The 15,338-nt window shown below is 41.3% G+C and overlaps 1 protein-coding gene across 3 annotated transcripts; it reads right to left on the minus strand.

Annotated features, from left to right (window-relative positions):
• Nucleotides 1-203: 203 nt before the first annotated feature.
• LOC131016653 (transcription factor AS1-like) lies at nucleotides 204-3,368 on the minus strand. Of its 3 annotated transcripts, none has more exons than XM_057945352.1 (2): nucleotides 2,608-3,368; nucleotides 204-1,460 (listed from the first exon to the last, which is right to left on the minus strand). In XM_057945352.1, the coding sequence occupies exon 2, from the start codon at nucleotides 1,412-1,414 to the stop codon at nucleotides 374-376; it is 1,041 nt and encodes a 346-aa protein (XP_057801335.1). In that variant the 5' UTR covers nucleotides 1,415-1,460; nucleotides 2,608-3,368; the 3' UTR covers nucleotides 204-373. The 3 variants fall into 3 exon arrangements, with proteins under 3 accessions (XP_057801335.1, XP_057801337.1, XP_057801336.1); XM_057945354.1 differs by having other exon boundaries at nucleotides 2,716-3,346; XM_057945353.1 differs by having other exon boundaries at nucleotides 2,585-3,346.
• Nucleotides 3,369-15,338: the final 11,970 nt, after the last annotated feature.

Consider the following 15,338-nt stretch of genomic DNA (forward strand, 5'->3'; position numbering starts at 1 on the left):
ATTAGCTCAATAATATACTATCATATGCACAAATATGCACACAAATGCATGATACTCATTAATACTTATAAGAGATCTCATGTTACATAATTGTACAGTAGATCCAAAGTACCTAGCTATTTTTTCATTTGCGAGAAAATTCCAACGTATAGTAAACAAATGCTCAAGATACATAAGTAACATGGCAGCAAATTTCGCAACAATTAATGTTGTAGAGAAACATAATAATATCTCAACCAAGTTAAAGCAATTTGGATCACAAATATAAACCAATCCAAATATCCTATGCAGTTTTGAGTTTTCACATGAATAAACAAAGTCATTGAATTCTTCCGAGAAATGGTTTTCCTAGTATATGTATTAAAGCAAACCTTCATCTTGCGTTGGGGGTGTCGGAAGAGGCAACGGAGCGGCAGCCGATCTGCTCAACAAACTTTGTGAGGCGGACGTGCTTGGCAGTCCATTGCTCAGCCAGCTTCTGCTCCTTCAACTCCGCCTCCCGTCTCAAACCGGCTAGCTGTTCTCTGTACTCGGCCTCAATGCGCTCTATTGTCGCCTTCTGTTCTTCCCTTAGAGCGTTCACTTTAGCTTCGATGTCTTCTATCTTCTCCCTCTTCCGACTAGCCTTCTCTGCTTCAAGCTGCAGCTCCACCCTCTTGAGCCTCCAAGCAGCCTCTTTTCTGTGTGCAGACCAGGCCCGGTGGCCTTCCTCAAGCTCCCGACAGCATTCAATGAGATCGGGAACGAGCAAGTTGCTGTCTCCGGGTAGGGCACCAATCCCCCCGAAGGGGAGTAGCCCTTGAGAGGCGTTGTTATCAGACGTCTGCAGCCACGGGATTGATGATGGTGGCGGGGGCGAGAGGGTGAGTGTGACTGATGGAGATGAAGCGCTGGAACTAGCCAGCCACGGAGGTAGAGACGAGGGAGCAGGAGACGGATCGGTGTGTTGGAGGAATGCGCCACCACCATTGGTAGTTGGCGGCATTGTGATGGGATTCACGAGCTTCTCCGCAAAAGTCTCCAAGAGGTGGTCGTATTTGGAGTCGTGTATGGGGTCGAGGGCCTCCTTGTTGTTGTCCTTGTGCTCGCGTTGCTGCTTGTCCTTGAAGACCTCCCACCACTTCCCTAGACGCTTGGCAGTGCGGCCGGGGACCTCAGCCGCGATCTTCTTCCATTTGTTGCCGTGCTTCGCCTGAAGATGGATGACGAGAGACTGCTCCTCTTGGGTGAGGGAGCCTTTCTTGATGCCCGGCTTGAGATAGTTCTTCCACCTCTCGAGACAGGATTTCGCGTCCCGGTTGAGGGGCTGGTTCATGCGCTCCGAGACGAGGTGCCACTCTCTCGGCCCGTATTGCTTCACGTACGCACGCAGCAGAGCATCCTCTTCACCTCGCCACCGCTGCCTTTCCTTCATCTCCCCACACACACTTTGCCCATGACCACAAATTCTTCATACTTATCTGCATCATCAAAAATAACAAACATCACAATTTACTACACTACATGCTTTCTGGCAACATATTCTTCAAAACAATCACTAAACCATTTAACAAGCTCAAACGCACATTTAAACTCAATGTAAATTACTCAGCACGCGATTTATTGAAACTATTAGGTCAATCTTGAAGCAGCTGTTCATCAATCTCATTCGATCAATGAAATAAATGGAATCACTAAATTGTTCATGACACGGATTTTGCTCTTTCTCGGTCTCAAACACAGCTTTAAACTAAAATGTTCGATGTGATATCTCAATATCACGAATTCTTGAAACTTATATGCCAATCTTGAAGCAAGTTAAAGACAACAAAAGTGACAAACATGAAAATAACAACTATAGCTCTTAAATTCAGCAATTTCTCCATACATTATGAGTCCGATTCAGATATGTGAAGCTTCTAATTTAGTTTCTTTCCAAGTAGAGTGGAATAAAAATTCATGTGCACCCACCATATTTGAAAATTTAGGAATGATCAAGAAAATTCTGAATCAAATATATATACAGCTCAAATGCTCCGGAAAAAAAAAAAATCACATGCGTGATCAGTCTTTTTTCAGAAAATCCCAACAAACTTTTGCAGAAATGAGGCTCTTCACATATGAAAGAAATTAATACAAAAATGAGAAAGAAAAAACAAAACATTTACTATTTGTTACTAAAAAAAAAAGGAAATGCAGAATTCTGTTAATTAAATACATTAATCTAAATAAGACATAACTTCCACATGCTCTATATTCAATTAATATTCTCCTATTCTTCGAAGCTCTTGTATAAAGAATTAGACATAACCACTTCTGCTTATATAAACTGTCATCTATTACAACATAAGTGAATCGGCATCAATCTGAGAAAATATATATAAAAAATCTTAATTTGAAGAAGAAGAAAAAAATGAAATACTATGAGATAAAGAAATCCACGAAAATAATTTCAAGAAGCACCACAAGTTCACATCATCAAAATTTACTAAAAACTATTCAATCTTTTGCCAGCATCCAATAAAATTCCTTTGCATGAGCACACATCATGCAAAGAAAAACAAATTAATCACAAATTCAATGAAGAACAAAAAAAGAGTAAAACCTTGAAGCAAAAACAGAGCTTACACTAGTGTTCAAGAAACCCTGTTTTCTCCACAGCCCATTTCTTGATTTCAGACCCCAAAAAATTCAATCTTTACTACAAGAAGAAGAGAAGGAGGGAGAGAAACAGACCCTTTTCCCCTCGCGAACAATGGAGATCTGGCAAAGTAAAATCAGTAGCAAGAAAAAACAAACAAGATTCACGAGAGAGATAAATAAATAAAACCAAGATATATATTGAAAGCAAGTGGCTTCTTTTTCTTTCCAAAAGTTGTGATCCTGACGTAGTTATGTCTGAGCTAAAATAGCTACACATATAACAAAGAGACGCACACAATTATAAGCTTAACACACTACACTACACTACACTACACTACCTATTCTACCAATACCAATTCTTATCACACTACACTACCTACCAATACCAATTCTTTTTTTGTTCTGTACAATACAATACAATTCAATTCAATAAATAAAAAAAGAATACACCTTTCTCTGAGTAAAGAAAAGAGGAGAGAGAGAGAGAGCAAGGGGTCAACGAGAGAGAGAGAGAGCAATAATGGGGAAATTCTTCTCAGCGTACAATAGCCTAGGTCTTTGCAACTATCATCATCAAGGTATAGGCTGGGTGGGGTGGGGTGGGGTTGGGAGCGGGGGGGTGATATTTCACTGCTCCCCTTTAATTTTCTCACTCTTCCACTTTTTCCCATTTTCTGCAAAACCTGCCCCCCTCGACGTGACTAGACTACTGGGTAATGATCCTCAGCACAGAAGCACAGCAACCTGTGGCTTTTTTATATAGTTTGTTTTTTTATTATTCAATATAAAAAGGGTCAAAATTTAAAATACCCACCTTCATAACTTATCTATCAAAAATACCCACTTTCACAAAACCCCTATCAACCATATCCAACTCATCATTCATGCCAAAACTACCCCTCAACAAATCCTCAACAAATCCATCATTAAACCATTTTATGTTCAAATTATCAAAATTCAATTAAGACATAATCAGGCCCAACATGCTTCCGTACAACTTCTAAATAGCTCAAATCATAAATCAACAGTATACCTTTTGTCGACGGGTCACCTTCCGGAGCTTAAATCGCGTTTTACGGACTTCTTGCCTCCTCGGCCTTCGTCCAACCACACGCTCGCAAGTGGTGGTTGCAACCTTCTCCCTTCACTGTGTTCCGGCTTTCGCCGAATGGTCACCTTCAGGAATCAGTTTCCCTCCTTCACTGTGTGTCGACTCCAAATATTTTTGTTGAAAAATGAAAAGAAAATATTTTTACTAAACCGGAATAGTTGGACAAAAACTAAGTGTTTATAGAGGAATTATATAATAATTAATTTTATTTCATAAAAACTCCCCAATGGAGGAGACTAACTTGTTTTAGCTACTCATAGTAGCTAATTCTTGTGTACATAAAAATAAAAAGGAACTAAAACTTAAAATGAAAAACTTTGAAAACAAAATTTAAAATTACAAAAGATAATTCTAGAGAGAGGAAGTGGTGTGTGAAAATGTTGTGAATTTTCCGATACTCTCTTCTCTCCAGCTCTTGTGTTTATATAGAGGTTTGAACCCCTCTATTATTGCTTGGTTGTTGGCCTCGGATTCCTTCTTTGTGGCCAGCTTGCTTGAATATGACATCCACCTTCTTTTGTCGGCCTTGATTGCCGACACTTGTTAGTGGCTTCACATGGTGCTGGACCCTTGCTTTATCGTCTTGTGATAATGCTGGTAGGGGCCGGCTACTTTTCTTCTCCACTCACTTTTGTCCTGAAGCTTTTGGTGAGTGGTCCTCCTGTTCTTCCACCCACTTTTGTCGTTTCTTTTGTGGGTGCGATCCTTGCTGTGAATCACATGATTCACCAAGCTTTGTCGGCCACCTTACTTTTTTGGTGCCCGAGGTGTTCTTCCCTTTGGTATCTGACGCTCGTCATGTTCATCAGACCGGAACCTTCTTCTGTCAGGTTTCGGGAGGAAACCTTTGCCGAATTCTGGCTCCTTCTGCGACGAACATTGGTCGCAGATTCTCTCGATCCAATGGCTCACATGAGCCATATTGCAGAATTTGCGACGAGTCTCTTTGCTCCCCGCGATCTTGTTTTCCCAAATAGTTTGCCTCTTATTCTCGAAAGAATTTTCAGCAAACTGAGTTGTTGTTCCTGTCATTGTGTTAACTAGGAACGTTCCCAGATCTGAGCTTTGAAAGAACTTAAATCTGGACTTCATTTTGTCCATCTCTGTGAGACAGACCCATAGACCCCATGCTCGCCTCGTGGAGATTTGATCCTCCGTGAATGTTGAGACGATTGCGGCATTAAACTCAGGAACTTTGATTCGGTTCAAGGCTCCTGTATCTGGTCTCCGAAGCTTAATGAAATGGAAGGCTTCGTAGACTCCTTTGCCTACTGGCTCTGGAGCTGCACTGAAGAAGTACAATTCCAGAACATCTCCCCTTTTGAGGGACTCGTTGTTCTCCCATGTGTCGAACACCGTTTTCTGGATCCATTTGGGTAGACCCTTGATCTCGGTGAAGGCCGGAGAAGTGGTATAAACTGAAGCTAATGCCCCGAATTCATACCATTCTTTAACATCATTTGGATTGGCTCCTGGAGTAAACCAAACCCTTGGATATTTTCCTGCAACATCAACCCGGCAATTTCCCGGATTAATGCCCCTTCTCGTAAGAAGTTTCTCCCACCTATCTTGATAATTCTGCCAAGAAGGAGAAGAAATAATCAGATTAGTATCAACCTTAACTTGGCCTGTCATGGGCCTAAGGCTGATCTCTCCCTCTTTTACCCCAGAGGTGGAGGGTTGACATGTTGGTTCAGGGAGTGACCCCTTAACAACATCTTTTCCTCGAGCGTCCGGCGGTGAAGCCATTCTCTCAGGACTTGGGCTAGGGGTACTTGAATCCCCTGCTACAGGTAATCCGCCCTGTACGGAAAGCATTGCTTTTGCCCGATTTTCACGGACAGCGCGCAAGAGCGGCTTTTCAGTTGCTTCCTGAAGATTGAACATCTTCATGAAACAGACATCGATTTGGCTAGATACTTTGGCTTCATCAGCCGCTTGTATCTTTCCTGCTTGTTTAGTATGCAGCACACATTTGTGCCACTCTTGTTGTAGCAGCTCTAAGCTTTCAAAGAGCTGCCCTTGTATTGCCTCGATGGCCTCCGCTTCAGGGAGCTCCATCCCTTGTAAGGAAATCTGCAAGAACATTCTGATCAGATTTCAAAACGACAATATCATAATCATAATATTGGCATTCTGCTTGCCATCTAATTAATCTAGCCTTTTCAGGTTTAGATTCAATCTTTTTAGTTAAGAAAGCTTTAACGGTAGTGTTATCAACTTTCAAAACGAATTTTTTAGCCAGTAAGAAAAGCGGCCATTTTTTAAACGCCTTCCGCACTGCAAAGAATTCTTTCTCGTTAATGTGCCATCGCACAGCCTCGTCGTTGGAGAAAAGACCGCTACAGTATCTGCAAGGTTCTTCTCCATATGGGGTGATCTTTGTAAGCACTGCCGCCCACCAGAAGTCACTCGCGTCGGTGTAGAGGACCAGATCATCCTCATCTTGTGGTATTGAAAGTTTCGGGAGATTCTTGCAAATCTCTTTCAACTTCTTCATACCCTCTCGATGTTCCTCCTTCCATATGAATGGAACATCTTTCTTCAGTAGTGGACTGAAGACCTTTCTGTGTTCTGCAAGGGTTTTGATAAACATCCCTGCAAAATTGACAACTCCGAGAAAACTTTGGAGCTGCTTCTTCTCCTTGAGATCTTCTGGAAAATTCTGGACTTTCTCCACAATATGATCTTGTAGAATTATCCCAGATTCATCGATCTCAATCCCCAGAAACTCCATCTTCTGGGTGGCTATGACTGCCTTCTTTTCAGACAGCACCAGTCCTTCTTGTTGACAAACATCCGCAAAGATCTCCAGATGCTTGACATGTTCATGAATGTTTCTTGATGCAATGAGGATGTCATCAATATAAACAAACATAAACGAAGAATAATCTTTGAAGAGATTATCCATCTTCCTTTGGAATATCTGAGGCGCGTTGGCTAACCCCATTGGCATGACATTCCAGACATAATGTCCCTGTGGAGTTGAGAAGGCTGTGAACTTCTTACTTCCTTCCTCCATGCGAATCTGGTAAAAACCTGACTTGCAATCGAACTTTGAGAATACCCTTGCACTTCTGATGCAGTTGATAAGGTGTTCTCTGCTTGGGATGAAATATCTGTCAAACTCAAGAATATCATTAATTCCTTTGTAATTAATGACCAGTCTTGGTTTTCCTCGCTTGATCTCCCCATGATTCCTCACCAGAAATCCCGGACTGCTGTAGGGTGATCTTCCATCTTCGATAAGTTTTAAATCAAGATGCTCCTTGATTATACTCATCATATCCTGTTGATCTTGAGGGTTCATCAAGATAGGTCTGGACCTTACGAACTCATGCTCCTTTCCAGTTTTGACTTTCAAGGTTGCTCTGAGCTGGTTCTTGTCCCACCATGCCAAAGGATCCTCGTGATAACACTTTTGGATTCTCCTTTTGACGTCGGCTATGGACACCTGTTCGTCTTCCTTGATATCTTTGTGTGATATCAGGGATACTTTGAGGATTTGAATTTCCTCCTTCGAGAGATCTGGATATCCCTCAGTTCTGCATTTGAGCAAAACTTCGCCGAATCTCCTTTGATCTTTCATTTGAGGTCTCCGGAGTCTGCCATCATCACCACGCTTGCTGCGAAATTTGATTGGCATTGAACGATGAAAAGCTCCTTGGAGCCTTTGCACAATGATTTTGTGGTCACAATTGGTTGTGAACACAAGCCTCCTGGCCTCATTGTCTTGTATAAATCTCTTGAAGCTTTGCAGAAAATTATTTCCCAATAATATATCCGCTCCGGTATCATGGAAATAAATTGGTGGAGTCTTGACCTTGTACCAAGGTGTCTGTCCTGCTCCGCCGATCAGTATTTCCGTTTGCTTTACTCCCTTTGATAGGAGCAAAATCTTTTTGGAGAAATCCCTTCCTGCAATTCGAGGTAGATCTTCTTCCACTTCTTCTGGAAAGACTCCTCGTTTTGCTGTACAGATTCCTGCTCCTGAATCCACATAGGCAGCAAAATATTCTGCTTTGTATTTCTCGTATAACATCCCTACAGAGATGTATATCGAGAATGGACTTGTCATTGGATCATCACTCTTTGGCGTCCAATGGTGATCTCCATTCCTCCTGATTTCCATGACCATGGTTTATATTTGTCAAGGAAATCTCGTCCTAAGATTAAGACGTCTGCTTCTTGTCCGGCTTGGCCTTCGGTCTGGATTTCAAAACCTCCAACCTCCAGAGTTCCGATATATCGGTTATCACCTGGATTTGCCAGATAATACAACATACTGCAAGGAAACTTATTTTCCCCGTTTGTTGTATCAAATCTTGTGGAAACCTGTCTCCATCCTTCGGGGCATTTGAATTTGACCCTTATGTCTGAGACTGGTATTTCCTGGATCGCCCTTCTCTCGTATGATTGAGAGAAGCTCCTTGTTATAGGCCCTGAGGTAAGCCTATTTCCTTGGAATGATAGCCTTGGTGCTCCCAGTCGGAGACTCTGAGTATGGCTAAGCACCGGCTTGTCTCCAATATCAATGTCGATTTCCCCGATTTGAGGAGTCGCCACTTTGTTTAGATTGACCGCCTTGGCCACTTCCTTGAATATTTCTGGAATTTCAATAAATTTCTTTCCCAGAAATAATTCCGTGTGATGGGAATTTGATAAGGCATACGAGACTTGAAAAGTCAGTGAGTATGGCCTATTTCCATCCGTCATTAGCTCCTTCTTCTTGTAGTCCTGATAAATCGTCAGGGCTCGGCTGAAGGATGCATCTTGCAGATTATAAGAGATTTGTGGATAGAATTCTGTTATAATCCTTTTGGCATAGAGGTTGCCTGAAAAAGCTCCAAGAACTGAAGCTTTGGCATCTCTGATCCTTTTGTCGCAAAGTACGACATCAATTGGTTGGTCTGTCCCTGGGGAGAGGGATGATTTGATCACCAACTGAATTGCTCCGATATGAATCCATTTTATCGTGCTTGCGACTTCTGGCTTCATTTTCTTGAGGTCTTGGATGATATCCTTGGCCGGAACCAGCTGTATTTCCACCTGATTACTTGTGATCTCGATTGGAAGCGCCGTTTCTTGGTTTGTAACTCCAAAATAGACATGATGCTTCCTCTTCGATGGTATCAAGCTATTTAAAACTCGATTCAATCTACCATTAGAAAATCCTTGGTAGGTCTGTACCTCTCCGGATTCCCTATTGAGTTTCTTTACCAGTTTGTTCACCACCTCTTCCTGTGGAATCAGAAAATGGCTAATGAATCCATTCTGATCCTCCTTCTGGATGTGGTGGACCTCGTGCTCCTCTTTAGTCTGACTCGTTTCCGGTTGATCCATCGGTCATCTCCGAATCCTCAGAACTAAAGATTTCTTCTTGCTCATATATACTCTCATCAGAGGATATATCTTCAAATTGATACACGGGTATCAATTTCTGGTAGAAGATTGCGTCCTCGATATCCGGTGTGGATTCGAATCTTCTCATCTCCCTTTTTTCATTGTCTGGGCAATTGGTTGAAATATGCCCCTTTGCACCGCACGTCCAGCAGTTGCAATCTTTAAAACTTTCATTTGCTTTGGCCTGAGTGCGCCTGAAAGTTTTCCTCGCCGGGATTCTCTTTTGGTTTGAGAATCGGTTTCTTGATGGTCCGCTCCGTTGGCCTGACTTGTATGAGCGTGCCTTCTGTCTGGTCCACATAGTCCTTGGTTTCCAAGAACTTCTTCTGGACTTTCTTTCATAGGGTTGATACCTATGTTTCTTTCTGCTTCTCCTTTGATATAGCAGCTCAGCACCAATCTCTGTTGGAAGATCAATGTTATCGCACATCAATGGAGATTTCTTGTTGAGCCTTCTCAATTTCTTGAGATTTCTCAGGTCCGCCGCCTTCTGGCACCATTCGGACAACTTTTTGTGAACATAAGACATCCTTCTTGAAGCACTATCAAGAGGATATTCTCCTGGTGACACGTATTCGTTGATGAGCATCTCCCTCCATGGACTTGGAAACTTTGTGAAAAAGAGGTCCTTGGCGGTTGTATCATCAACTACCCCCATATGAACATATAGGGTATAAAGGCGTAGAAATTCATCGAGAGCTTTTGGCTCTAGCACCACTAATCGAAGATTGTAGAGTGCCTGATGATACTTCTTGCGCTTCTCTTCTGCAGATCCTTCGAAAAAACCCATTCCCAAGAAATGGATCTTTATCTGTTTAGTAGCCTCCTTGATGATATCATAAGGTTTTGTGCTAGTAAACAGTTCTTCCCTTACTGAGATGTTGATTTTTTCCCAGTATTGTTTTGCCATTCCTGCCAAACTTGCTTCGAAGATTTTGGCAAACTCCTTTTTATCGTACTCAATTGTGGTGACTACGATATTCAAAGCTGAAGCCCACTCATCGATGAGATCCTCCCAATCTTTGAAACTGGCTTCGTCGAGGTTGAGAATCAATCCATATGGATGGATTGGTTCAAGTGTGGCCTTCCCTACAGGAGTATCCCGCATCTGTGGCCTGCGTCTTTTGGTTCGTTGGTAGTGGCTTGCATCGTCTGAAGCTCCACCCCTTTTTGACGAACTTTCTTCTTGAGGCTCGTTTTTGGGCACCTCATCTCCTTGGTTCATCTTTAGATCAACCATATTGAGGTTAGCAAAAGATTCTGCTAACTCCTGTAGATCTTCTAATCCGATTCGATCAAGGCTATTCATGAAATTTGCCTTTCATGATTCGGATTATATCCTCTGGCTGCAACTCCTTGGGTGCTGCATCAAATATAGGGGAATTCGTCGGGTCGTTGGACCATTGCTTCCGGATTTTCCCGGAACATGGTTTTCGCCTTTCAATTTCCTTCATCCTCTTCTGGATATCACGCAAGAGGGTTAGTATTTCCTCTTGTTTGAGTGATATTCTGCTCAGCTCCATTGGTAGATCATACAGCTTGACGCCATAATATTCCACCGTCTTTTGGATCTCCCGCAAGTTGACGTTGTCGGAAGAACTTGGCTCGATCTTCTGGTAGCCTGGAAAAGCTACTCCCGCCTTGTCTTTTGGTTCCATCAATCGTGGGACTGATGGGCCTCGTCTCTGGTTCGTTCAATCGCCGTTCTGGTAGCGGCGAATCCCATGAGGTTCTCATGGTAGAATTGGATACTCGTGATAATATCACGAATAATCTCGACCTCCTCTCCTCGTCGTACGTTGGTAACGAGGGCTCGGTTGTTCCAGTTGAGTCCGTCTAATAGACGGGTCATTTCATTCTCCACATGTTGTAGAGAATTCCTGTATGGTACACATCTCGGACACTTGTCCGGATCCATATTTTTCAGTGGAGTCTCCTCCCACATGGGTTAATAATAAAATAAACTAAAAATTATATAATTCCTCTATAAAAACCCGCTCTGATACCATTTTGAGAAGCGCGGGATCAATTTGAACAATTACCAATTTTAATCATTTTTGCTTAACAGTACGTGGCGTTGTCTCACAGTCCAGACCCAGTTTACCGAAGTAACCTATTGGGCACGAGGAAAGTTTCCAGCCGATATACTAGTCAAGCTTAATTAGGCAAAAGATGGGAGATAAAGAGAAATTAAGTATAAGGGTAGAAATGGTATTTCACTATGAAGTGGGTATTTTTCATAGATGTTTTATATAGGTGGGTAGATTTGATAGATGTATTATAAAAGTGAGTATTAAAAACCATTTGCCCATATAAAAAATTAGCTTTATTAATAATAATTTTTTGTTTAATATTACACCATCCATCCACAAAGAGTCCATGGTGGAGTGGAAGGTACGAATTTTGATAAAAAAAATTGAAAAATATAATTTTAGTGTTAAAGAGTAATATGGAGCCGATCAAATTGTAAAAGTAAATGATATGTATTTTGTAAATATTGAGTGTGAATAAAGTTTAAATTATAAAAGGTGTTTCTAAAAAAAGAAAACACAAAATATTTGTAGACGTATAAAAATAGTAATAAACATACAATCTTTATGGACGGATGAAGTATATTTTATTTATATTTATGTTTGTGTTTATATTAATTAGTTAGTCATTTTTAATAGAATTGACTTTTTTCTTCTTTTTTTATGAGGAAAAAATCAAATTTATCATTACAGATTTGAATGTAAAAAATCGAAAAGTCCAGATGGAAAATTTGATATCTAGATGATTGTATCCTAGAATTAAAGCAAATTGTGTGATTGTGTTGGCCAAGCCGTAAGGGATTAATGTCTAAAGGCCAAAGGTCTTGAGTTCGAGTCCCCTGTGACGCGATCTTTTAATTTCTTTATTTAATATTGTAAATTTATCAAAAAAATTTAAAACAAGTTAAATTAACTAGCTTATGAGCATCATATTTGCATCCCTACGAGCGTGGTAAAAATTAAGCACCAAATATTTGCGAGCATATTTAAAAACTTCCCATAGATCATCACACAAAGATTCTGAACCTAGAAAGAGTCGTGCAGAACATGAATAGTGGCGAGCGAATCCATTAAGAGAACAATAAGCTCATAATCATGTTCCAAACAAAAGTCAATACCCAAAAATAATCTCATGAAACTCTCCCATCAAAACGGTGGTCGTGTATCCAATGCATTGGCTTGCAACAGCTACTACCTTACCACTATGATATCAAATTAATAAAACCAACCCCAACCCTAGGGGTGTAAATTTGGGTTGAGGGTATTAGGTACACCCTCACCCGCCCCGATACCTGCGCGGATATCGGTTACTCGATACCCTCAGAATTCATGAAGAGGTGCGGGTAGTTAATTCCATTAAAAATCGAGTACCCGCTTTGGGTAATGCGGATACCCGCATACCAGCCCGATATAAAATTGAATTAATTATTTTTTTATATTTATTATCAATTTTTTATAAACATTTATTATCAATTTTATAATAAACAATAAAACAAGTTACAGAACTCTACTGTACAATTTCAGGTTCAACACAAAGTAGTCAACGACACAAATTTCTCTTTACACACACAACACTACAACATTCGACGTCGAGTCGCCGGTGACTGCCCCCACCATCGGATCGCTGCTTGTCTCTCCCGGTGCTTGTATCTTCCTCCAGCAGCAGAGCAAAGTGCAGGCGCCAAGCGCTGCCTTCTTTGGCAACGCGTCGCCATACATGGCACGACCTACCGCCACTTGTCTTCTGACTCTTCTCCCTTCGCCGGCCACCCCTAAGAAACACCTATTTTCCGGTGGCCAACTTAGGTAAATATTGATATTAGCCATTAGCCCTAGAAAATTGAATCCTTTAAATTTTGAAACGTTCGTGGTTTGACAGAAAAATCTAAACGGTTGCTAAGGGAGAAGTGCCGCTCATTTTCTCCGATTATTTTAGGTATCATTGAACCTAAATCTGCTTTTCGCCGTGTTCGTGGTTCTTTTTGGACTGCTTTGAATGTGACTCATCATCATCAAAATGACAGATCGCCTCGGTGTTCTAATATTTGGGTCTTAGCTAATCCGGAGGTTGCTACTCATATTGCTTTTTCTTCTCCACAGGCTGTTGTTATGGATTGTATTTGGAGAGCTCTTAGTTTTAAAGTGGCGGTCATTCATGGTGCGGATACTCCGGTTTTACATCGTCAGCTTTGGTTAGATCTTCTTCTTTATGTTGACGGTAGCACAGTGTTTATTGGGGAATTTAACACAATCAAAGGTGCTCATGAGCATATTAGCACGGTTTCTCATTATCGCATCTCTCACCAGGACTTTTGTAGTTTTATCGACATCACTGGTTTTCTGGAATCTCTTACTTCGGATATCAAATATATCTGGTCTGGTCGTCGTTTGCTTTCGAATCACGAGGAATCTCTGATTGATCGTGCTTTGTTTTCTAAAACATTTGCCAACATGTGGTATTCAGTCAATACTCGTGCTTTACCTCGGCTTACCTCTGACCATTCTCCTCTTGTGTTTCAATGTAAGCCTATTTCTTCGCCTCGTCGCAAACAGTTTGGATTCATGAATATGTGGCTTCAACATCCCCAGTTTCTCGAGGTGGTCACTACATAATTCGGTTTAAGAAGGGTTAGCATAGCATCAGTCATTTGAAAATTGGTGATGAGACCGTTTATGATCATAACCGCATTGAGCAACATGTGATCGAATTTTTCAGTACTTTATTTACTGACCCAGCTCCCTCTTTGGTCGATACTGTGGAGATTGAGGCAATTTTGGATCATCGGGTTTCTACTGCTTAGAGTGATGCTCTTATTCGGGTCCCGGATGATGCAAAGATTTATGCTGTGGTTTTCTCGATGGACAGAACTAGTGCACCGAGGCTGGATGGTTTCGCGGGCTCTTTCTATCAATATTGTTGGATTTCTCGCCACTCCTTTGCGTCGCTCTATCCACTGCATCCTTGGCTTTTCGTTAGGCCAAATGTCCTTCACTTATTAGGGAGTTCCCCTTTTCATTGGTTGCCCTCGGAGTTCCTATTTTCTTTCTAACCGGGACCGCATTCTTTCAATTATCCATTCTATGATTATCTTTTGCTGGCCTACAACTTTTCTTGATGATTTGGATCGTAAATGTCGCAATTTCATTTGGGCTGGTGCCATTGACAAGTAGTCTTCCTGTCCGGTTAGCTAGGACTGTTGCTGTGCTATCAAAGAGGAATGTGGGTTGGGCATCCATTCATTTTCTCTAATGAACGAGTGTTATTTGATAAAGCTTACTTGGAAGCTGATAAGTGGACAGGACTTTGGTTTTTCTTTGATGTGGGGCCGTTATTTGGATAAGTTTGGTTATGCTTTGACGGCGCCCCAGGCTTATTCTGTTTGGTCTAGCATTAAACATGAGGTGAATGATATTACTAACAATTCTTATTCTTATATCGAAGATGGTTGTAGCATTCTTTTTTGGCAGGATGACTGGCTTGGATACAAAATTGTGGAGAAGATTCATGTGCCTCTTTATATGTATGAGTTCTTGTCCCAATCTGTGGTTGATTATTTCTTCGATGGTATTTGACACTTCGAGCAAACTTTTATGAACCATTACCCAGAGGTCATAAGTGACATTCTTCTGCTTTCTATCGGTATTGATGATGACACGCGGTTTTGGAAGCCGTCGGTTCATGGCAATGTGACGACGACTTTGGCTTTTGCTAATCATTGCCATCGTTTGCCTCACGTTTCTTGGGGATCCTGGATTTGGGATTAATACATTCCTGAGAGACGTTCTATTACCTACAAGGCCTTATTGTGCATAATTACTATTCTTTATGTTTGGCTTCGGCGAAAAGTATTCATCATCTTTTCTTGCAGTGCAGTGCTTCTAAGCAGATTTGGGCTTCTTTTCTGGATTGGTTCGGTCAGCGCCAACTCCTGGATAGAGTGGATATTCATGATTTTATGGTTGCGGCTTGGAACATTAACTTCAGCTCACAACTTCTCAGTTTCTGGAAAGCTGGTATTATCTCTATTTTATGGGCCATTTAGGATGGACGTAACTCTTACAAGTTCGATAATAAGCCTTTTTCTCCTGCTCATGTTATTTCTGTTTTCAAAGTTTTTTTCAAGGAGATGTATGCCATTTTTTCGAAGCTCGGTGCCATGAATAACTCCTAG

Source organism: Salvia miltiorrhiza, chromosome 3 (assembly GCF_028751815.1).
Source record: "Salvia miltiorrhiza cultivar Shanhuang (shh) chromosome 3, IMPLAD_Smil_shh, whole genome shotgun sequence".
In the NCBI taxonomy this organism is placed as follows: domain Eukaryota; kingdom Viridiplantae; phylum Streptophyta; class Magnoliopsida; order Lamiales; family Lamiaceae; genus Salvia; species Salvia miltiorrhiza.